The sequence below is a fragment of the Mastomys coucha genome, unplaced genomic scaffold (assembly GCF_008632895.1).
Source record: "Mastomys coucha isolate ucsf_1 unplaced genomic scaffold, UCSF_Mcou_1 pScaffold12, whole genome shotgun sequence".
In the NCBI taxonomy this organism is placed as follows: domain Eukaryota; kingdom Metazoa; phylum Chordata; class Mammalia; order Rodentia; family Muridae; genus Mastomys; species Mastomys coucha.
The window spans coordinates 28,622,943-28,647,224 of record NW_022196894.1 but is presented as its reverse complement, the minus strand read 5'-3'; the positions used below and the strand labels follow the sequence as shown (position 1 = coordinate 28,647,224).

The 24,282-nt window shown below is 45.8% G+C and overlaps 1 protein-coding gene across 1 annotated transcript in view; it reads left to right on the top strand.

Moving 5' to 3' along the window:
- Positions 1-24,282, top strand: part of Xxylt1 (xyloside xylosyltransferase 1) — a 139,787-nt gene that overhangs the window by 65,046 nt on the left and 50,459 nt on the right. Inside the window, exon 3 of the mRNA XM_031363593.1 lies at positions 18,060-18,192. Within this exon, the coding sequence (XP_031219453.1) occupies positions 18,060-18,192 (133 nt within the window). The remainder of the gene's footprint in view (positions 1-18,059; positions 18,193-24,282) is intronic.

The window sequence follows — 24,282 nt, the reverse complement described above, 5'->3', positions numbered from 1 at the left end:
TTTTTTATCCTAGCCAATCTGACTGGTGTGAGGTGGAATCTCAGGGTTGTTTTGGTTTGCATTTCCCTAATGACTAAAAATGTTGAACATTTCTTTAGGTGCTTCTCAGCCATTTAAGTTTCCTCAGTTGAGAATTCTCTGTTTAGCTCTGTTCCCCATTTTTTAATAGGGTTATTTGATTCTCTGGAGTCTAACTTCTTGAGTTCTTTGTATATATTGGATATTAGCTCTCTATTGAATGTGAGATTGGTAAAGATCTTTTCCCAATCTGTTGGTGGCTGTTTTGTCCTATTGACAGTTTCCTTTGCCTTACAGGAGCTTTGTAATTTTATGAGGTCCCATTTGTCAATTCTTGATTTTAGAGCATAAGCCATTGGTGTTCTGTTTAGGAACTTTTCCCCTGTACCCTTGTGTTCGAGACTTTTCCCCACTTTCTCTTCTATTAGACTCAATGTATCTGGTTTTATGTGGAGGTCCTTGATCCACTTGGACTTGAGCTTTGTACAAAAAGATAATAATGGATCGATTTGCATTCTTCTACATGCTGACCTCCAGTTGAACCAGCACCATTTGTTGAAAATGCTGTCTTTTTTCCACTGGATGATTTTAGCTCCTTTGTCAAAGATCAATTGACCATAGGTGTGTGGGTTCATTTTTGGGTCTCAGAGATGCTGATTCTCCCCAGAGGTTCTTTTATTGTTGAGAATAGTTTTCACTATCCTGGGTTTTTTTTGGTTTTTTTGGTTTTTGGTTTTTGTTTTTTGTTATTCCAAATGAATTTGAGAATTGCTCTTTATAACTCTATGAAGAATTGAGTTGGAATTTTGATGGGGATTGCATTGAATCTGTAGATTGCTTTTCGCAAGATGGTTATTTTTACTATATCAGTCCTGACAATCCAGGAGCATGGGAGATCTTTCCATCTTCTGAGGTCCTCATTGATTTCCTTCTTCAGAGACTTGAAGTTCTTGTCAAACAGATCTTTTACTTGCTTAGTTAGAGTCACATCAAGATATTTTATATTGTTTGTGACTATTGTGAAGGGTGTTGTTTCCCTAATTTCTTTCTCAACCTGTTTATCCTTTGAGAATAGGAAGGCTACTGATTTATTTGAGTTAATTTTATATCCAGCCACGTTTGCTGAAGTTGTTTATCAGCTGTAGGAGTTCTCTGGTGAAGTTTTTGGGATCACTTAAGTATACTATCATATCATCTGCAAATAGTGATATTTTGACTTCTTCCTTTCCAATTTGTATCCCTTTGACCTCCTTTTGTTGTCTAATTGCTCTAGCTAGAACTTTAAGTACAATATTGAATAGGTAGAGAGAGAGTAGGCAGCCTTGTCTAGTCCCTGATTTTAATGGGATTGCTTCAAGTTTCTCCATTTAGTTTGATGTTGGCTACTGGTTTGCTGTATGTTACTTTTACTATGTTTGGGTATGGGCCTTGAATTCCTGATCTTTCCAAGACTTTTAACATGAAGGGATGTTGAATTTTATCAAATGCTTTTTCAGCATCTAATGAAATGATCATGTGGTCTTTTTCTTTGAGTTTGTTTATGTAGTAGATTATATTGATGGATTTCCATATATTGAACCATCCCTGCATCCCTGGGATGAAGCCTACTTGATCGTGGTGAACGATCGTTTTGATGTGTTCTTGGATTCAGTTTGGGAGAATTTTATTGAGTATTTTTGCATTGTTATTCATAAGGGAAACTGGCCTGAAGTTCTCTTTCTTTGTTGGGTCTTTGTGAGGTTTTGGTATCAGTATAACTGTGGCTTCATAGAATGAATTGGGTAGTGTTCCTTCTGTTTCTATTTTGTAGATAGTTTGAAGAGTATTTGCTATTAGGGCTTCTGTGATGGTCTGATAGAATTCTGCACTAAACTCATCTGGTTCTGGGCTATTTTTGGTTGGGAGATTTTTAATGACTACTTCTATTTCTTTAAGGGTTATGGGACTGTTTAGATGGTTTATCTGATCCTGATTTAACTTTAGTATTTGGTATCTGTCTAGAAAATTGTCTGTTTCATCCAGATTTTCCAGTTCTATTGAGTATAGGCTTTTGTAGTAGGATCTGATGATTTTTTTTTTTAATTTCCTCAGTTTCTGTTGTTATATCTCCCTTTTGATTTCTGATTTTGTTAATTTGTATACTGTCTCTGTGCCGCCTGGTTAGTCTGGCTAAGGGTTTATCTATCTTGTTGATGTTTTTCAGAGAACCAGCTACTGGTTTTATTGATTGATTCTTTGTTTAGTTCTTTTTGTTTCTACTTGGTAGATTTTAGCCCTGAGTTTGATTATTTCTTGCCCGCTACTCCTCTTGAGTGTATTTGCTTCTTTTTGTTTTAGAGCTTTCAGGTTGCTGTTAAGCTGCTAGTGTATGCTCTCTCCAGTTTCTTTTTGGAGACACTCAGAGCTATGAGTTTTTCTCTTAGCACTCCTTTCATTGTGTCCCATAAGTTTGGTATGTTGTACCTTCATTTTCATTAAATTCTAAAAAGTCTTTAATTTTTTTCTTTATTTCTTCCTTGACCAAGTAATCATTGAGTAGAGTGTTTTTCAGCTTCCATGTGCATGTGGGCTTTCTGTTGGTTTTGTTGCTATTGAGGACCAGCCTTAATCTGTAGTGATCTGGTAGGATGCATGGGATTATTTCAATCTTCTTGTATCTGTTGAGGCCTGTTTCAATTTTGGAGAATGTATCATGGGGTACTGAGAAAAAGGTATATTCTTTTGATTTATGGTGAAATGTCCTATAGATATCTGTTAAATCCATTTGGTCCATAACTTCTATTAGCTTCACTGTGTCTCTGTTTAGTTTGTGTTTCCATGATCTGTCCATTGATGAGGGTGTTGAAGTCTTCCACTATTATTGTGTGTAGAGCAATATGTGCTCTGAGCTTTAGTAGAGTTTCTTTTATGAATGTGAGTGCCCTTGCATTTGGAGCATGGATGTTCAGAACTGAGAGTTCATCTTGGTAGATTTTTCCTTTGATGAGTATGAAGTATCCTTCCTTATCTTTTTTGATAACTTTTGGTTGAAAGTTGGTTTTATCTGATATTAGAATGGCTACTCCAGCTTGTTTCTTGGGACCATTTGCTTGGAAAATTGTTTTCCAGACCTTTACTCTGAGGTAGTGTCTATCTTTGACACTGAGGTGCATTTCCTGTATGCAGCAAAATGTTGGGTCCTATGAACGTATCTAGTCTTTTATTCTATGTTTTTTATTGGGGAATTGAGTCCATTGATGTTAAGAGATATTAAGGAATAGTGAGTGTTGTTTCCTGTTATTTTTTGATGTTATTTTTACGGTTGTGTGGTTATCTTTTGGGTTTGTTGAAAGAAGATTACTTTCTTGCTTTTTCTAGGGTGTAGTTTCCCTCCTTGTGTTGACGTTTCCTATCTAGTATCCTTTGTAGGGCTGAATTTGTGGAATGATATTGTGTAAATTTGTTTTTGTCATGGAATATCTTGTTTTCTCCATCTATGGTAATTGAGAGTCTTGCTGGGTATAGTAGCCTGAACTGGCATTTGTGTTCTCTTAGGGTCTGTATGACATCTGCCCAGTATCCTCTAGCTTTCATAGTCTCTGGTGAGAAGTTTGGTGTAATTCTGATAGGTCTGCCTTTATATGTTATTTGACCTTTTCCCTTCACTGCTTTTAATATTCTTTCTTTGTTTTGTACATTTGTTGTTTTGACTATTATGTGACAGGAAGAATTTCTTTTCTGGTCCAATCTATTTGGAGTTCTGTAGGCTTCTTGTATGTTTATGGGCATCTCTTTCTTTAGGTTAGGGAAGTATTCTTCTATAATTTTGTTGAAGATATTTACTGGCCCTTTAAGTTGGGAATCTTCACTCTCTTCTATAACTATTATCCTTAGGTTTGGTCTTCTCATTGTGTCCTGCATTTCCTGGATTTTTGGGGGGTTAGGAGGTTTTGCATTTTGCATTTTCTTTGACTGTTGTGTCAATGTTTTCTATGGTATCTTCTGCACCCAAGATTGTCTCTTCTATCTCTTGTATTCTGTTGATGATGTTTGCATTTATGCCTCCTCATCTCTTTCCTAGGTTTTCTAACTCCAGTGTTGTCTCCCTTTGTGATTTTTTTATTGTTTCTATTTCCATTTTTAGATCCTGGATGGTTTTGTTCAATTCCTTCACCTGTTTGGTTGTGTTTTCCTATAATTCTTTAAGGGATTTTTATGTTTCCTCCTTAAGGGCTTCTAGCTATTTACCTATTTTCTGTATTTCTTTAAGGGAGTTATTTATGTCTTTCTTAAAGTCTTCTATCATCATCATGAGATGTGATTTTAAATCAGAGTCTTTCTTTTCTGGTGTGTTGAGGTATCCAGGGCTCACTGTGGTGGGAGAACTGGGTTCTGAGGATGCCAAGTAGCCTTGGTTTCTGTTGCTTATGTTCTTGCCCTTGCCTCCTTGCCATTTGGTTATCCCTGGTGTTAGCTGGTCTTTCTGTCACTAACTGTGGCTTGTCCCTCCTGCAAGCCTGTGTGTCAGTACTCCTTGGAGACCAGTTCTCTCCAGGAGGAATTTGGGTATGAAGTGCTGTGACACAGGATTAGCTTTGGACACAAATGGAAACTGGAAGGCTCCTGTCCCTGGCTGCCTCTTGGTTCCTGTGTTCTGAGGGTTCTGGTGGGTCCCTCTGAGCAGAAGTGGTGGTCTTACCTGAGATCACAGGCTTGTCTGCACTCCTGGGAGACCACCTCTTTCCCGGCAGTATTTGAGTATGGAGCGCTGTGGCACAGGATCAGCTTTGAGCATAGATGGAAACCGGAAGGCTCCTGTCCCCTCTAGCTTTTACTTAAGGAAAAGAAAAAGGCTTGTCCTTGGTCAGAAATATCCCAGTTCAAAATGAGTAGAGAGTTTTTGACAGGCCCTGTTTACATTACAGGAATGTGATGTAACCATCCTAACTGTAGCAAGATAGGAAAGAGGTGAGTGTTTTAAATACAAAACAAAACTCAGGTTGCCTTGACCATAAAAGACAGGTCTTTTTTTCTCTTGTCTATCTGCCCAATGTTTCTTATGTTCACAGGTTACGCCTGGGTCCTCACTACAGTTATCTGGGAATTCTTTCAAGATGGGTAGCTCTCCCTTAACTGGGACTCTCGTTCTCTGCACCTGCGTATTGGCCATGAGCACTCTTGTAGCACCGCAAATAACTCTTGTATGATTGTACAGAGGCACTTCAGTAGTTTACACCAGATTGTGTGTGTGTGTGTGTGTGTGTGTGTGTGTGTGTGTGTGTGTGTGTGTGTGTGAATACACTAATCTGTGGTCAGTGCCTGGGTATCTTACCTTTCTTACCTTATTTTTTTGAGAGACGTTCTCTTCATGAACCTAGAACTCAGTTTTTAGCTACATACAGTATGCTTGCTGCCAGTTTCCCAGGATCTGCCTGTCTCACCCCTACATGCTGGTTTTATAGGTGTATGCTGTACCTGGCTTCATACTTAACCCACTGAGCCATCTGCTCAAGTCTAGAATAGTCTCAGAATAAATTGCCCTGCCCTGTATTCAGGAACCAGACACTAATGCGGACCTGTGGGGATCCTGCTTTGGTGTGAAAGGAAGTGGTGGGGGGTGGGGGGAGTCCCATCAGATAGTATAGAGTAAGAAACACCACACCGCTAACCTCCACCCCATCTGCCAAGAACAGGTTAAATGTTGTTTGTTTCCATAGGAATGCCAGAGTTTTTCCTTCAGACAGGTATGCAGGAAATTAAACCACAAGAAAGGCCAAGTGGAATTTCTTAATCCACCCAAAACAATGAAATGTGGAATGTGGGTTTATGGTTGGAAAGTGACTGGATAAGAATAGCGTGGACCAACTCCACACATCTGCCTCCTGGGCTCCTAGAACATGGGTGTGTGTGGACTGCGGGAAGGAACGTGCTTGGCTAGAGATCTGCCTCCTTTCGGAAGGCTGGCATTGCCTAGCATCTCCTGTCCAGACATCGATTCTCTCCTTGCTTGGCTCTTAACCAGCTGACCGGGTTCACAGAGCCTGTTTTAGCTGTTTAGACAATGGCAACATTCGTTCTCACCTTGAGCCATCCTTGTCTGAAGTGGCATCTCATGGAGGGGTTGCTTGGCCTGAGTGACCTCCCTGCACACAGAAACTGGCTGAACTTTCCAGTCATGGCCTTGCATCCTTACTGCCTCTGAGGTTGCTCCCTCAGTGCTGGGCTCCAAGGACATAGGCTCACACTTCCCAGAAAGACTTTGCTTTAGCAGATGGGGCTTTTTTCCCAGCTGAGACCCAACATGCTACCATTGCTTTGAACTTCAAGGTGTGCTAGGCAAGGAGTGAGGTGGTGGGAGGTGAGGGCACACAGTTAAATCAAGGACAGAAGAATGCAGTGAGAGACACTCCCACCTGATGTTGGCATTTGCTTTGAGAAAGTGCTTTTAGAATCAGTCAAGAACCCGTGCTGAGGCAGGCAGGAACTTCTAGGTAGTCTTAGCTTAGGAAAAGGATTTTAGAGGTTCTAACCACTTGAAGACAAAATCATAAAGTCCTGGTCCTGTCCAACCTTAAATCTGATAAACATGGCCTAAAACAGGTATTTCTTTGTGGTAGTTAATTAATATCTTTTAAAATACTCTAATTTGAAGGCAACACAGCCACCTTGAAAATGTATTTATGAAATGACATTTCCACTCTAATATTTTAGCTAGTTTTATTTGCATGTAATATATGTACCAATACATTATCATATATTAACATGTTTTTACATGCTGATAATCATGTGTTACAGTATATGGCTTTAGATATAGATTTGTTTCTGTGACTGCAAAGATATGAGTATGTATGGTAGAAAACTTGGAAAAGTATAATAGGTAAAATTAAGATAATGTAGAATTCTGTTATGGCCAAGGATAGTTGCTGCAGATGACCTCGTGCTCAGCCTCTCCGGGCCCTTCCCAGCATTCATCCTGTTGTATGGTTCTCACTCTTGGACTTGAGCTGCCTGCCACTTGTTTGTGACAAACAGGATATAGTGGAACTGCTGCTCCTTAACTCCTAGGGTGGTTAAACCTGGGTCTCCTGGAACACATGTCCTTGACAAAGCCCCTCTTGGAACTCGGTAGCCACATCAGATGAAGCTGGAACTCTGGGAGTACACAATGAGAGCACTTGGGGTTCATAGCCACAACTGAGCCCTACATCAACTTCTGGAAACATGCACGGTCACCTTGGATGTCTAGCCTAGCCACCCTTGTTGATGGCTCAGCCCTTCTGCCGTTTGTCCACAGTCACAGAGATTATGTGAGGGCCATCCACAGCTAAGCAGCTAAGCCTCGTTGATCTACAGGGATAACTGCTCTCTGGAGCCATTGCTGTTCTCAGTTAGTGGTTTGCTACATAGCAGCAAGCAGATACCTGGCAAACATGGGGCGGATCTAGATGTAAGACCAGGTCAAAGGAATGCTCAAGGCGAAAAAGACCTTTGGAGCCATCCGGGCTTCTGCTCTGCGGCTATAGACAGGTTCTTGGTTGCTGTGAACATTAGTTTTCAAACATTAGAAAAATGGATAGGAGGCGTTGAAAAACACTCCAGCCTGGCACGTAGTTGGTCCTAAGTTAATGTTAGCTGTCACATGGTGGTATTAAATGGTCACAAAGTATAGTGACATGAGCACACTCTGTCCCCTCTGTTAAAAAGAGGATGCAGGCTGATCCTGGCCATGATTATCCTTCCACAGGCTGCCATACAGCCCAGCAGCAGGATCAGCCACATGCCATGCTTACTGGGTAGCAGTGAGCAGGCCATGACTCTTCAGGCCAGGACAAGATGGAAACAGCAGAGAATGTGAGATGGAAATCTTGGGTTTGCATTGTTGAGGTTAGGCACAGTGCCGGTTATTTCTGAGTCTTGCACTCCACACAGTGCTTGGCACACTGTGTGACTCTGTGGCCTTGGCTGGCCATCAGTGAGGTGAGGTCACTACAATGTAGTTTATCTGTTCTGCCCAATGTTGTATCTGTTTTGTTTTGAGTTTATCTTAGACGCCCCCCCCCTCCCGGTTCATATTTCACTAAATAAGGTAGAACTCTATAGTATCTTTAAAGGACAAGCTTGGGAAGAAAACTTGGTCTCACGGTTTCTAAAGTGCTTCCAACACACCTTTCCCGCACTGACACTGACTGCCTTGAGAATGGACAGGAGCCCTAAGCCTGGCTCCTCATAGGCTAGCTCCTGCTGTAAAACAGGCCAAGGAGGGAAGGAGGGAGGGAGGGAGAGAGGGAGGCGGCAGAAGGCCACAGCACTGTAGAGTAGCACTGTATCTAGACAAACCCCATCAGTGGGCACTAAATAGGTAAGACCTTGTCAAGGAAGGAAATTGTCACAGTCTCAAAGTGTTTTCCTACACAATGCTGTTTTTACTAAGAAATGGAAGGTAACATTTCAGGGATCAGAGGTAACATCACTAATGATGAGACAAATGGACAAAACAAGGCCCAGTGGCAGGGACCCAGTGTGGCGTCTGGGGTGTTCCCAACATAGGTGCAAAATCTGGTCCTGATCACAAGAAAACATTAGGCCATCCCGAACCCAGGGATCTCTTACAAAATTACCTCTTAAGTTATTCCAGGTCATGAAAGACAAGGAAAACCAAAGAATTATGGAGCTATGACAACAATTTGCAGGCAATCCTGGACCAGAAACGTCATTTTTCTTTTTTGATAGCTGACACATGGAACAGGACCGTGGACTTGATGGCCCTGAGCTGCTGGTGTCAACCTCCTTGGTTCAGCTGCTCTGCTGGTCTGGGTGTCTTGTTTCTTAGAGAGTGTGTGCCAAATAGTTAAGAGTTTAAAACCTTTTTGCTTCTGTTTTGTTCTCTTGTTTTCAACTGTGGTTATGTCAGTTCAGCATTGTATATTAAGTCCTTCATTAAAATTAAAACAAGTAACTTAGATTTTAATTTAAATAAAATAAAAACTAAATTAATTAAACTAAGCTAAAATTTAATTACAACCAGGGAATGAATGACTTTCTGCTTAAGTATAGTTTGATAGTATCTTTTCAGTTATAGACAATATTATAGAAGTGGTAAAGGTGGGTGGGGCTCCTGCTTCAGAGGAGAGCAATTGTTTTAAATGAAAACTGGAGTCTGGCTTCTGGCACAGGGCCAGGCTCCCAGTCCTCTACCTTCTGTGCCATTCTTGGTGAACCCATGGAGAATGTGCAGAAAACAGGGGCAACAGCAGTGGGACATCATTGAGTACTGAGAGGAGGAGGCAGGAATGGGCCAGGAAGCCTGTGTGAGGGATGCCTGAGATGCGCAGCACCTAAGCACTCCATCACAGCTGTCCTTGTAATGGACAGTATAGAATATAGATATAGTAGCTATTACTGTTATAGCATGACATCTTGGCAAGAGACTGGAAGGCTTAAAAGCCATTCCCTGGTCAGTTTTCTATCTCAAGTGATTAAATGTTGCTAATGAAAACTGGTTTTCTTCTGCTTTAGAAAATGAGGGAGTGGTCCCTGCAGTAGTCGAGGACTTCCAGAAACAGTCCCCCTTGTTTATGTCGATCCAATCCTTCTTACTTTTGTGGACATACTCCAGTCATCTTCATGCTCTGTTGGCTGAAGGACCTATAGCTGTTCTCACCTTGAGGGTGACAGTGGTGAAGGGCTTTGAGCAACACTTGGAGAAGGGCGAGTCTTGCAGTAGAAGGAACACAGGCAGCTCGTCTCACTGGGGAGAACTGCTGTCCAAGCTCAGAGATACCAGAGGTGCAGGCGAGGCAGAGGTGCTAAAACATGGGAAGCAAACTCTGTCTTGCCCTGACACCATAGTAAGGGACCTGTGGGTAATCGTTCATGTCCAGCACAGTCAAGCAGTGTACAAAATGTGGGACAGCCTTATCTAGGACAGTGGAATGGGAGAGAGAAGGCCCTGGGCCTGACAATATGTAGAGCAGCAATAGCATCCTTGAGTTTTCAGCTGTGGTTTTTCTGTGTTCAAGCCACTGTTGCTTTACATGCTGCTCTGTGTATATGCAGTGGAGCCCACCACAGTGGTACACCTGATCCAGGGTTGTTGTAGGAGTAACTTAGCTAAAGCACAGGGGAAAGTTTTATGAACTGGGATTGCATTTTGAGAATTGCAACACACTCAAAAAGTACTGAGAGCTTGTATTTGTCATGTGAGTAAACAAAAGGGTGGGACTGTGGTAGACAGACCCTGACAGGCTGGGCAGAGAAGCAGGAGAAAGTCAGCTGCCAGGTAGGGTGAGGAGCTGCAGCTGTCAGGGCAAGGCTTTTGCTAGCTTCCTGCCTTTAAACTAAATCTTTACCGTGGTGAACGCCCCATTACCTGCAGCAGAGGAGGAAGTGGTAAGAGCAGGGAAAGAGAGAAAGCCCAGGTTAGAAACAAGGGCCCCAGGACTCTGGAGAATCTTGGCAGGAGAAATCTGGGGAGTCCAACAGTGCTGATTTGTGCAGTCCAATGGTATTGTGTTCAGAAAACATTTTTTAAGTCTATCCAAAAAGGACTAGATTCTATAGCTTCTGCTTCCAAAGGGTCCATGAGAAAACCCTCTTGGTAGTAGAGAGCAAGACTGGGCCTCAGTCTATCAATTTAACAATCTCTGTGAGCCCAGGGAAATGTGCTGTCACCCTAAATAAGGAGAGCTCAAGCTTTTGTGAATGAGCACATGTGCGCACACACGCATACACGCGCACACATACATACATATACATATATACATATATATGGAAATACAGGTACCATAGGGGCTCCACACTATAGAAATGGTAGATTTGCAGATCATAAAATATGTGTGAGCTATAGTTTTATATAAGCAATAGAAGTGAAAAGAAATTTGAGACTGGGTGCTATGTCTGTCATTGTTTGCAAATATCAAATTCAATTCTGTTCTTTCCTAAAGCAGGTGATTTCCACCTCGTTAGATTGCTGAGGGTGAGGAGAGAGAGTCCTGCTGTCCTGATGCAGGAACACACCCTGTGAACTTCCTGTAGTCACGTTTGACCTACACAGCAGGAGCTGAGAGCTGTAGACCATGTCCTGGCTGAGCCACAGCCAGCACTCAGATTTCCACGCCTGCTTCTAAGAGGACTGAGTACAGCTAGAAGAAAGAATTTCTTGTGTAGCTAATAGATCAAGTTGACAATAATCATTAATTTCAGCCCCCATGCCTTTACCAGAATTGTTCACATGGAGTATAGATCACTCTTGGGTGCTCCTCCTGGGAGGTGCAAGCAGCTGTAATATGGAAATCATAGATTTCTGTACAGAAGGCTGGGCCTTCCACAGCCCTGCATTTCTGAGAGTTGGCCTTCCCCTGGCATCCAGAGGCCTGGAAGGCTAGATGTGGATGTCGGAGGAAATGTAAAGACTTTGGAGCCCCATGTGCTTTGGTGTGAATCTACTTCCTAGCTGTACAGTATAATTACATGAGCTCCCTGTCAGTTGTCAGGTAGAAGTAGCAATGTTAACCTCCCCTGCATTTGGATCATCCCGTGAATCCAACAGATTTGTGCATGTTGGCTGTTGCCACTGGAGATTTCCAACTTTGCTGGCATTACATCCTTTTTCCAGGAGTCTCTCCACTGGTCTCTGCTCAGTGAAGGGAAATCCCTCACAGTCTTCAGAGTCCTCAGAAATGAGGATTGTGAGGGAGCTGGTTGTAGAAAGTGCCGACCCTATCTATCTGTAGAAGTCTCGGTCACTTAGAGGTATCTCCTGCCCACCTGGAAGGAGACATATGGAAGCTTTGCTTGATTTAATAATTGGGTCTAAATAGAGGCCTCTCTCAGAGGCCAAGGGAGGCACCTGTGCAGTTGCTTCCTTGTTGGGCTGCCTTAGGTAAGTTGCCATACCTCACTGAGCCTGTTTCCACCTCAGGAAGTGGAAGGTACTGATACTCTTGTAAAACTGCCAGGGCTCCTTAGCTAAGTCAGAAAAGGTAGAGACCACAGCATGAGCCTGGCAGCAGAACCTTCTCCCTGCTTTAGAGACGAGCAGGCTGGACGAGCTCCAGGAATCTGTGCCCAAGGCCCTGGACTCCTGGCATATTTTACTGCATTTCTCCAGAGAAACTCTTCCCATGGCCAGCCAGCTGCCCTGCAGCTGGAGCTTCCATTGCAGAGGGAATCGGAAAGGGTGCTTTGAGAGTCAGGGCCAGAGCCAGTTGGGAAGGACCCAAGTTTCCTTCTGGATGTGAAAACTAGCAGCGCTAACTCCATCCCCTAGGGACACATCTCTTGTGCTTGGACAGTACCCCCAAAGGGAGAAGCCAGGCTGATAAGAAACCGTAGGACTGTACTCCACTGACCTCCAAACATCCCCTCTGGGTTCATGACTTCTCATGGGTGGGGGTTCTCTGCCCCTTTAGCTACTCTCTGGCTCCTACAGGTCAGAGGTTCTGCCCACAACAGTTAAAAAGCAGCAGGTCTGATAAGGCAGGTAGCAAGTTGCTGTAGTGTTTCAGGATAGGGAAAACAAGCTGCACTCCAGACATCTACTTCCAGAACTGTCAAACTCTGGAGTCACAGAGCAGAGCATCAGTTCCCTTCACTGCAGGCACTCAGTGGGTACTAGGAAACCAGCTGGGGCTCCCTGGGACAGCCTGTCTCTCCTCTCATAGTGTCTCCCAACATGGTGGTGGTCATGCTTGCCTCCACCTCTCATCCCTTCCTACCCATTGTGCTACGGATTGTGTGTGTGCTAGCGTGTGCCTACCAGGAATTGTTTCTGAGGACAAGAGGAGGCAGGGGTGGGGGAGGCAGGAGCTCTTTCTTTCATTTACCCCCCTTCTGGGACTTTTTTCTCTTGTTTGTTTTGGGGTGTCATTAAGTATTCAGTCTGGCTTGTAATTCCATCCCCAGTCAGATGACATGCTTGTGGCTGCCTTAATTGGAAACTGATGATGACCTGCCCCCAGCCTGTTTCCACAGAGGAATATTGAGTTGGGACCATCCCAGCCAGTCTGGATGTCATGACCGTGACTTTCTGTGGCACAGTCCCACCTTACCTGGCTTGTCCTTGAACCCTAGTAGCAGGTGTTGGCTTCCAGAGACAGTCAGAAACTCCGGAAGTGGGCTGCTAGGACCAGCTGTGGTAGTAGTGATAGGGTCACAGAGGTCTAAAAAGCCACATCTCTAGCCAGCATGTCCCATCTGTCCTTCATTTCTAAGCTTAGTTCTGGTTAGTTCTAAGCCAAGTTCTGGTTAGAGCTATGCCTTTGGCCCGACACTGGAGTCAAGAGAGTGAAGATGAGCAGAGATATCCCAGTGAACACCAAACTCCAGACCAGAGAGCCCACCTGTGCTCTTCACTTCTTCCCACTCTGGGTGGGTTGACATCCTTCAGGGGCTCTCAAGACCCTGTTCACCATAAAAAACACTGACATCATAAATGCCACCCCACAGTGGGTAGGCCAGATAGTCCTGCAGGCTCCATCTTCACCCCCACCTCCCAGAGGCCAGTCAGCTAGTGGCAGGCCATGGTGCCCCCCGCCCCAGGGAGAACTCTCATCTCAGCACAGGTGTACTCCTTAGATGCTAGGTGCACAGAGAATCTTGCACTGTGTATGGGGAAGCATCCTCCCACAGGAAAAATGCCGCAAGTGCACATTAGTATGTGAGTTCTTATGTGGCGCCAACCCACAGGCAGGTTGTGAGCATGGAGACGAGTCTGCAGGGAAGGCTCAGCTCATTGGATATTGAGACAGGAACTTATCCAGGAGTAAGTAGATGGTACTAGAGCAGAGGGCTGGGGATGGTCACTTAGTCAGGGTTTCTATTGCTGTGAAGAGGTACATGGCCATGGCAACTCAACATTTAATTGGGGCTGGCTTACAGTTCCATTGTTATCATGGTGGAGTCATGACAGCATGCAGACAGACATAGTGCTGGAGAAGGAGCTGAAAGTTCTACATCTGGATTGTAGGAAGAGAGTGTGACAACTGGGCCTGGTTCAAGCACCTAAAACCTTAAAGCCCACCCTAGTGTCACACTTCTTCCAACAAGGCCATACCTCCCAGTAGTGCCACTCCCTATGTGCCAGTGGGGGCCATTTTTACTCAAACCACATAGTCGTGATCAGCAAGTGACTTTCTACTGGCTGCCAGGGGACCCACACCAAGCAATGAGATAGTGTCTCCATGGGCATCCTTGGGTCTAGAATGTTCTGCATGGCGTCTGCCTCTCTTAGAGTTTATCACAGCCTAGGTGCATTCCCAAGGATATATAGACTTGGTTTCTCGGTTGCTGAGAGGGTATGGGGTCCCCAGAGCCCAGGGCTCATGTCTGGGTGTCCTGATACATCCCTTGGCCCTCAGTTCTCTGATCTGTAAAATGGGTAGGTGGGCCTCAGTTATTACTAGGCTTCCTTTCCAGAGCTGTTGTCTCAGATTATTCTGCTCTTCTCTTTGGTTGTCTTCTCACAGAATTTGGATGGAGGATATCTAACCAGCCTGACCAGTACCCTTCCTTTAAGACATCCCATCAGCTTTTTTCTCCCAAGTTCCTCCCTGTGCATTACCTCTCTTATTTAGTCTTTGCCTTGGGGACCATCATCTCATTTAGTCCTTAGTTTTGTGTGGTTCTGCCATCATCCCCCACCAATTATCTTCCTGAGGTTGTCACTATGGTTGTCCCCATATAGAAACCTCTTTTCACTACAGTGTCTTCTTAGGTTTCTATACAACCATCCAGATGTAGTCCCCACAGGGTTCTGCAAAGACCAGAGTCCAGGAAGTAGGTCCTTAAAGCAACCCTTGCTGGTGAGCTGCAATGTCCCTAAGCATCAGCTGGTGAGCTGTAGTGTCCTCCCTCCTGAGCATCAGCTGGTGAGCTGCAGTGTCCTCCCTCCTGAGCATCAGCTGGTGAGCTGCAGTGTCCTCCCTCCTGAGCATCAGCTGGTGAGCTGCAGTGTCCTCCCTCCTGAGCATCAGCTGGTGAGCTGCAGTGTCCTCCCTCCTGAGCATCAGCTGGTGAGCTGCAGTGCCCTCCCTCCTGAGCATCAGCTGGTGAGCTGCAGTGCCCTCCTAAGCATTAGCACTATCTTTTCAGCAGTGACATTTATGCCTTGGCTTCTTGTTTCCTCCTTTTATAATGAGGCCTTTGGTCAGGTGCCCATGTGACAGTGTGGGTTACCCAGGGCTGTGGACATCTCTGGGCAGATGGGCATGTCCTTTCCCCAGCCCTAGCCAGGTATTCTGCACCAGGTGAAAGGTCACTCTATGGCGAGCTGCACCTGCTTCCTTTTCAACTTGCTACCTCCCTTGACTGCAGGGCTGCCTCTCTAAGACGGAATGAGTTATGAGTAGTGCTCAGGCCTCTCAGATTCCTGTGTGGTGGGGTATATTGGACCCCTCCTAGCAGGGAACACTCGGGTCATGGAAGGGCTACCAGTGACAGGGAAGGGGCTCTTCAGGAAGTCTCTCCAGTGCTCCCTGAGTGATGTAAATATTAAAGTTGGACCAAGACAGAGAAGGCTAGTCAGCTGCTGATCAAAGAAGCATACCATGTCTGGTCTGCCCCAGTGCACGTGTCCTCTAGGAGTAAACTGTCTATGCCAAGGCAGTGATGGATGGTTGGCGGTGCTGGCAATGGGGGACAGATGAGGCCATGACTGCCCACTGGGACCTGCCCAGAGCTGCTGCAGATTGTGCTGCCTGGGCATCCAGAGGATGCATGCTGCAAGGGACAGGCTATCCTATGCATTGACACACTGATGGCTTCCATATCAGGAGTGTCTTTGAGTAATTGAAAGTGAAAATACCACAATTTCTTTGTTGTCTTCCATTGCCATCTGCTTTTGCCAGGTGGTTGTCCTGGGACTCTTTTCATTTCTCAGTGTCTTCAGCCCTTCTGTACACTCCTGGAGAGGTTAGTAATGGAGCAAGAATCTGCATCTGAGACACTCTGGTCAGAAGGGGACTCACGCTGGAAGGAGCTTGGGGTACTGGGCTTCCGAGTCAAGTCGAAGTTCCATTTCCGCTCCACCACTGACCTTCTATGACCTTAGGCTCCTGTTTTTTAGCTTTTGTTTTATTTTTCAGAGGAGGACTCATGTAGCCCACGCTGGCCTCAAACTTGCTATGTAGCTTAGGCTAGCTGTGAGCTCCTGAACCTCTGGCCCTCATCTTTCAAGTGTTGAAATTACAGGTGTATGCCACCATGCCTAGCTTGTCTATTTTACTTTTTAAATTTATTTTTATTTTATGAATGTTTTTGGCTGTATGTATGTATGTATGTATGTGTACCATGTGCATGCTCACAGAGCCCAGAAAAAGGTCAGTTCCCTTGGAACTGGAATTATATATGTCTGTGAGCTACCATGTGGGTGCTGGGAAATGAACCTGTGTCTTCTGAAAGAGCAGCCTGCATTGTTAACCTATGAGCCATCTCTCCAGCCCCTTGTTTTTAATCCTTCTATATGTAAACATGGGAATAGTTTTTCTTTCACAGGAAGCCCTTCACAGCCTGTCAGCATCACGGGCCATATGTTCTAGTCCCTGTCTTCCTTATTCACAGAACCAGGGTGACATGGTTTTACCACTAGAGATGGTGGCGTGTCCTGTCCCGGTGTCACTAGGGCTCTGCTTCACTGTATTTAAGGACTACCTGAGATCTGGGTATGAATGTTCATGACACAGGCAATGAAAAGAGAAATGGCTGGACAAAATGTTTGTGTTGTGGGGTTTCCCCAGGCCCTGATGGCCAACCATTGATAGCTCAACACAAGAACTTGGCTGTAACTGTAACTTTCACCGTAGGACATTCTTTCCTGGCAAGCATTGCCTTTCCCTAGGGCTGGCACCAGGGTCTTTACCCTGCGGCCTGAGTCTGCTTTCCATCCCTCATAAGGAGACTCCTGGGTTATCAGCAGCCAGGCCCGACTACTGGGACTTGGTTTTCTCATTGTTTATGGATGCAGGAGGAAAGCGGCCTCTGGACTCCTTTTGTGGGGGTTGCAGTGTGATGCTGACTGCCATGGGGTCCTCATTTGCCAGGGCAGAGCGTCCTTCTCAAACCCTCTGCCCAGGAGGGCAGAGCTCTGGCTACTCTCATGCTTTGCTCTGTCCTGAGCAGCTGGATTCTCATCAGTTGTAACTTTTGTTCTTTTTTGTTGTAGAAAAGTCACATAGAATGTGAACTAAGGCTTTGTTTCTGCACCACAAAGGAAAATAGAACAAGAGCAGATGAATCAGTTTTCCTTACATTATAAGCTGTGGTTTCTTCATAAACGAACTTAGAGAATGCCAATTGCTTCCTTGAACACCCCTGAGTGTTTGCCAAATGCCAAATCCTGTACCACAAACAGAGGCCAAAATGCTTAAGCTGTGGTGTCCTCAGAGGGCTTCTAGAAACAGAGCCGTGATACCCTGCAGCTGAGCAGTCAAGAAAGGATGGCTGAAAGCAATGGGGAGTGCCCCAAAGCTTTACAGTGGGGAATGGATAATTACTTCACCCACCCATTCCTGTCCATGCTCAGGGCTCAGCCCAAATTGCCCTCTTCCAAGAAGTCTTCCAGAGGTTTGCAGGGCATATATATCAGATATGATAGTATCTGTTACCCCTCTCTTCTGGCAGCCTTTGACACTTGTGTCTCACCCTATCTTAGCTTTACATGTTACATGTCATTCAGGACAGGCACTTTGTAATGAAACACACATGGTCAGCCAGCTGGACAGGAGTACAGGCCCTTGGATTTGAGCCGAATGGGTTCTGCAGTTAGCAAAGAGGTCTGCTGCCTGTGGACCCCCCCAAGCTAGACAGGAATATGGGTCCTGGGTTTTGAGCAGTATGAATTTTACAGTTAGAGAGATCTACTGGTCACTGAAAGTGATTCAGCAAGCTGGTGGCCTTATGTTCTCGGTTAGGTGCCAAGACTCCCAGGATGTCATTTTTATTGGGGGTGTGTGTGTCATTATGCAGCCCCAACTGTTCCAGATCCCAGTCCCCCTCCAGAGTGGCTGGGTTACAGAGGTACAGTGTCATACCTAGTCTTACTGCCCTTTTTAAATTTACTCCTCCAGAGATCCTGAGGATCATTCAGCTGGACTTGGACCTGAAGTATAAGACCAACATCCGGGAGCTGTTCGAGGAGTTTGACAACTTCCCGCCAGGCGCTGTTATCGGCATAGCCAGAGAGATGCAGCCTGTGTACAGGTAGGTGCTGGCTGTTGGAGGAAGCCTGACGGCTCCCTCACATCCTGTCCTCTCTTCTGCCATGCATTGCTGCTTTTATGCAACCGCCTCGTGATCTCTCTGCACTTGCTCCTTGGAAGCATGTTTGCACATAGGGCTAACAGGTGATGTCACTGGCAGGGAGCAGGTGTGTTCTGGAGCAGGAGAGGCTGCTCCATAGAGTGGGAGACTCGGAGACTTTTTCCTCCAGAAAGCCCAGTTGTCCATGTTGTGGACACTGGTTAAGCGCACGGGGTTAAAATCCCAAGCTTCATCTGGCAACAGTGTCAGGATTTCCCCTCCAGCAGTGAGCTGGGCTTTTTTAGCTTCATGTCACCTAAGGAGAGTGGGTGGACAGTGGTGCAGAGGGAGCCACAGCAGCTCCAGGCACAAGTGGGTATGTGCTGGGCACGGTGAACAGGCACTTTCTTTCGAGGCAGCACATCCTTGTCAAGTATATAGCACAGAGAAGCTCCTGTACCTGAAGCCAGGAGACATGCTCAAGGATGTTCTCTGCACCCGAGATGTTCTCTACAGCAGAATGGTTAAATAAAATGTATCTACCCAATTAAGTACTATATAGCACTAACACAAATAAACAAACAAACAAACAAAAAGGCACGATAGTTGTATATGCTGATAGGCAGAACAAAATGGCAGTCTTTACTGAGGCAAACACAAGTGGTAAAAGTCACTGAAAACCAAGGAGCTGCTCTCCAAAGCCAGCACAGGTCTTGGGGACAGAAAGGGGTGGTGCTTTATGTCCTGTCCCCTGAAGTGATTATGTGCACGTTGCACATATGTTGTGTCTAGAGAGAAGAGGCAAGAATAGCAGAAGTAGGTTTTAGTTCAAAACTTGTCTCAGTGCTGAGGCTCAAGTGTGCCATGTTGCTAACTCACCCCTCTGCACCCTAACCTCAGACAGCTAGTTTGACAGCATCCCCCAAGCCAGCTGATCAAGTTTGCTCAGGGAGACCTAGAATTCTTCTTCCCTGGGCTCCTGGGGCCCTTTGTTCTGTGCCCCCAACCCCTGCTTGTGCTGGCTTCCTGTGGAGATCCTGGAGGAGCTAGAAGTCATCAGAGAGCTGCTGGCCCTGGCTTCTAGTGACCCAGAGCATGAGTTTCCCCCACACAGGAAGGGAAGAGACAGGTTGGGTTTAGTGGTGGCTCTTTGCAAGTCTCAGATCACATAACAGGAAATTCCTGTGAAGCCTCAAATGAGTGATCAGTCCTGGGGCCTTGTGGGTTGTTCCCATTACATAATTCAGACCCAGGCTCCTGGAGTCTTGGACAGTCTCCTACATGCATGGGCAGTGGGGGTGTGGAGTAGATAAGGCAAACTCGAAATGTTGACCACAAAAGACTGCTCCCAAAGCAGGCAACATTCAGTGTAAAGTCCTGGGTTTCAGTCTCAGCTGACACCATACCTGTCACCTTGGTGCCCCTTAAGATGGGGGCAGAGGAACTGCCGGGCTTTGTCTCACTCCAGCTTTGATGCTCACAGCTCCTCTACCCTGCTTGTCTTTTTCCGATTGTATGCAGTGGGCTCCCTCCTGCTCAGACACAGGCCCTAGGACATTTAGACAGGCTGGTTATCAGATACTGTTACATCAGCAACACCTGCAAGACAGGTTGGAGCTTCTCCTTATAATACCTGAAACCACATCACATCTGTCACACATAATCTTGGCCAAAATTTTGTTTTCTGCAAAACTAGGCTTTTATAATGGTAGACCTTAAATCATTTTATCTGTCCTTCCCAAAGGAAACAAGTGGTAATTCAGATTAAGTTTCCTTACTTTCTGAATCTTTATCATCATGTGTAATGAGGATCATGAGAACCTGCTACTGGCAGAGTCTTAAAAACACCACTCAGTAAACAGACATTTATATCCCACCCCACTCCCCCTCCATAAACCACCACTACATGTCACTAAAGACTTGTCATAAATCAAGGCTGCAGATGAGTGTCTTGCACTACTCTGCATCCAGGGGTAACCTGTTACAGTGCGTGTTTTTAGTATTTGCTGGGCCTGAGAATGATCTGGCTGGTGGCAGACAACAAATATGGCCTATGTGTGTTGGGGTGGGGGTGGGGTATGCACATAGCCTTCATACATGTGGACACTGGAGAACCCAAGGCCTTGAAAGAGCACTGTTAGTTGTTCCCTGCTTTGAAGTACTTACCTGGCTATGGCTAGGGCCAGGGAGGGAGGCCAGGGTTGGCTGATAGAAGAAAAGGTGGGAAGAAGAGAAGAGTCTGGTTAGTGGCACCTACACAAGGACAGATGAAGCTGGGCCCTCCTGAGTGGGCGTGGCCCTGCTCCTTAGACATGGGCAACACAGTTCATGGGGGACCCACAGCTCAGGCAGAGCCCCTCCCCTAACAGCTGGTGCTCAGAGGCCTCCCCACGTGTCCTGATGTGGCGTGGGCAGGTAACTTGTTATAAGTGGCATCTGACAGCATCCATGAGAAGAAAGAATCAGATAACAGTGCTGTAGCTCTGGGTACAAAGTGACTAGGGAAGCAAGCACTCTTGGGTCTGGAAATTCACTGAGCAGGAGTAGGCTCCAGCCCCCAGCTGTGTAAGCTTTATAGTCACTTGTCCCACAGTCACTGTACTTCAAAGGCCACACAACAAGTCCTTTTTATGGTGGCTTCCCCTCTATTGTGAGTCCTGAAATGTCTCAGGCCTGGGGAGGGTGGGGAGAAGTGTTTCCCACCATGCATTTGACAAATTGCTTTTTCAGTTTTTTCCCCACAAACACATCAAATTGACTGCTTTCTGGACAGTGCTGTAGGATCAGGGAATATTGGGGTACACATAGAGGATGCTTTCCTCCCTGGGTGCCTGCTACAGTTTGGTCAAGCCAACCATGACTTTCTTCATGTGAAAATCAGAGACCTGACCATCTTGTATAGAGTGCTGCCCTTCCATTCTTTCACCTTTCTTTGCATCTCTGCCAGGAACTGGACCTCTGATGAGTTTCTCTGTGGTGCTCTATGTGACTGGGGTGACAGATCAAACAGAACAGAAGCCTGAGGCCTGCTCTGCAAACCCACACTTGACGTTTACAAGCCATGTGGGATGGCTTCCTATGAGTGCATTAGAAGTCCAGGAAACAGTTGGGCCTCCTCTCTGTGCTTCCTGCAGAAGTTAGCATGAGGTCATAGGGACAGCTAAAGCAACTGATATAAAGGCAATAACATCAGGTTGGACTCAGAAGCAGATTAGCTGTGGGATGTGCTGCAATTCACAGGATCCTCTGTGTTTTTCATGTGTGTGCAGGAAGGTCTGTCTGTCTATCATCTATCTGTCTGTCTGCCTATCATCTGTCTGTCTGTCATCTGTGTCTCATGAACTCCTTTCTGACCCCTGACTTTATCAGGTGCCACCTAAAACAGGACACCAGTGTTGCGGAACTTCAGGTTAGCAACAGATAACTGATTTGCATGATAAGTGTGCTCTAGACAGTGTGTGGACATACCTAAACTAGAGTTATTTGTTGTTAGTTTGGAAAGAATATCCCTTTCAGCAGAAGGGAGTGACCTGGCTTTCCTTCAGGAGCCTGGGTAGGAACAAAGAGTATGGAAGTGGAACATACAGGGTAACCAGAGCTAGAGTGAGTGTGGCTCCTCAGCATGCTTAGCCCAAAGAAGACCACCCCGCAGGAGCTAGGCACTAAGCTGGCCCAGCACATTGAGGACCACAGTGGCAGGCAGCCTGGCAGTGACTTAGCTTCAGGTCTTGGGCTTCTCCTGCAGTTGTCAGAGAGAAAACTGGAGCTTGAGTAGCAGGCAGCAGCCAGTGAAGGTCACTTTGTCCTGGAGCTGACTGCCTGAGGGCCTCAGCATGGCAGCTTTGTGAGTAGGGGCCACAACCTCTGGTGCATTCTCCAGCCCTAAGGCCGGCATCCTAGAACACCATGGCACACTGTGAAGCCATGGCCACAGCAGTGTGGCTGCTCTCTCAGCAGCCAGCCCTGTGCCAGCCTCCCCTCCTCCGGATGCTCGGATGAACGTGTCTGTCCAGCCTCTTGGCACTTAGCTTGTTCCCTTCCTAAGACTGGAACAAGGCTGTCAGGAGCATGCTGGCTAGGAAGGGAGGACATGGCAGATCTCACTTCCTGAGTGAGATCTTGAGATCTTCGTGATCTTGAGATTTAGGTACTTTCTCTGAAGCTAGTTTGTCTAGCTGATTATAATACTACTTATAGCAGACTTGATGGAGGATTAAATTAGATAATGTGTTTATACTTCCTGGCACAGAACAAAATAGCTGGCAGTGTTCCACCCCACCCCTGAGTCCTAGCAGAGCCCTTAAAGAGTCCTGCAGTGCTAGAGCAGTCACTTAGCACCCAGCCCTTGTTTCCTTGTGTGTAGAATTGGGGCTAGGGTAACGTTAGTGCTGGACACCTCTGTGACTGAGGAAGCTCTTACCTGCCCTAAGAGCCTGCCTGCCTTGTTAGGGGAAATTGAAAAGCTAGGACTCTTAGCTTCCTTGTTACTGACATTGTGCAGATTCCATGTTCCCCCTCCCCTTCCTCCCCTAAAGCCATCACTCTCACACTTGCACACACCAGATTTTCCTTTACTACATGCCTTAAACAAGGCAAGGTATTTGTAGAACAGAAGCCCACCATATTAATGACCAGTCTACAGGGACAGGAAAGTTTTAATATCCCAAGAGGGTAGTAGAAACCCAGAGGGTAACAGAGAAGACAGTGTCCCGTGTGATCTCTGTGGAGGAGACTGGGAAGGGGTGGGGTTGGGGGGGCAGGGGAGAACTCTCACAGGTGCCAGCCCCTGTCTCCACACACCAGCCTGCCATCCATCTGCTGCCTGTGCCTAGATGCTTGTCCTGTTTCCCTGTGGAAGATGAGCTGGCTACTCTGCTTGCTTCCAGAGCCCAGAGCATGGCTCTTGTCCTTGGGACTACAGAGATGTTAGTTTCAGATTTGAACCATAGTGTGTCTTCCCCCCTGGACTAAATTTGTAGAATAAATGCCCTGTGCTGTGGTGGTGCACACCTATCTCAGTACTTGGAAGGCTAAGACAGGAAGATAGTAGGTCCATTTTTGGCCTAGGCTACAAAGCAAGTTTGAGGTGAGCTTGGGATATGTAGACAGCCCCTGGTCAAGCCAGTCAGACAACAGACAAACAGAAGATAATTATTAAAAAGAAATAAAATACTTTTTATTACTTACACAAGGATTGTGTTGTTGGCTTTTTGTTTGTTTATTTAATCTGTAAATTTTTCAACGGGTAAATGAACTTTCTTCTTTTACAGAGTCTTGAGAAAACCCAGGCTAGCCTCAGAATTGTGATCCCTCTGCTTTAGCCTCTCCAGGTCTGCCATCACAGACATGCACAGCCAGACCCAGCCGACCCCGTTATACATTCTTGAGAATTAAGTTTGGGTCACAGAACAATAGGCTATGAGCACCCTGGGCCACACTCAGTCTTTGTCAAAAATTGCTAGTTTCCTGAACAATTCTTTTTTTTCTTTTATTCTGGTGAACTTTTAACACATAGAGACATGGACTGCACCTTCGTGTTCTGGCTAGTCCATCGGGTTTCAGCATGATGAATGACAGACAGCTAGTCCTGTTTCTTCTCTGCATCCTTTCGTCTCCCACAGAGGATTCAGTCCCAGGCATCATGCCATTCAATCTGAAAATGTCATTTTCAGTCTTTTTCTTTGTAAGGCTTACCTGCTTGTGCTAGCTTAGAGCTGTGCAGTTATGTGTTCCCTTGGTTCAGACTGCCAGTTCCTCAGCTGACGTGAGACATCTCACTTACTGCCCTTCTGTGTCTCTCTACATTGTCTTGTGTCAGGATGCTCATGTGACTGGTACTTCTGGAAAGCTTCCTGACTGACATACATTCGTTGTTCACTAGGATATGGGTGGCCTCTCTTTCTATCAGCCATCCACCCCTTCCCTCATTTGTAAACTAGGACATGAAGAGAAAAAAATCAGTTCTCCCCCATCCCTGACACCAGCAGATGAATTTCTGGGCCCTGGTCTGTCCTTGTGTGTCTTTAAGAAATAAGCTGAGATTGTGCCAAC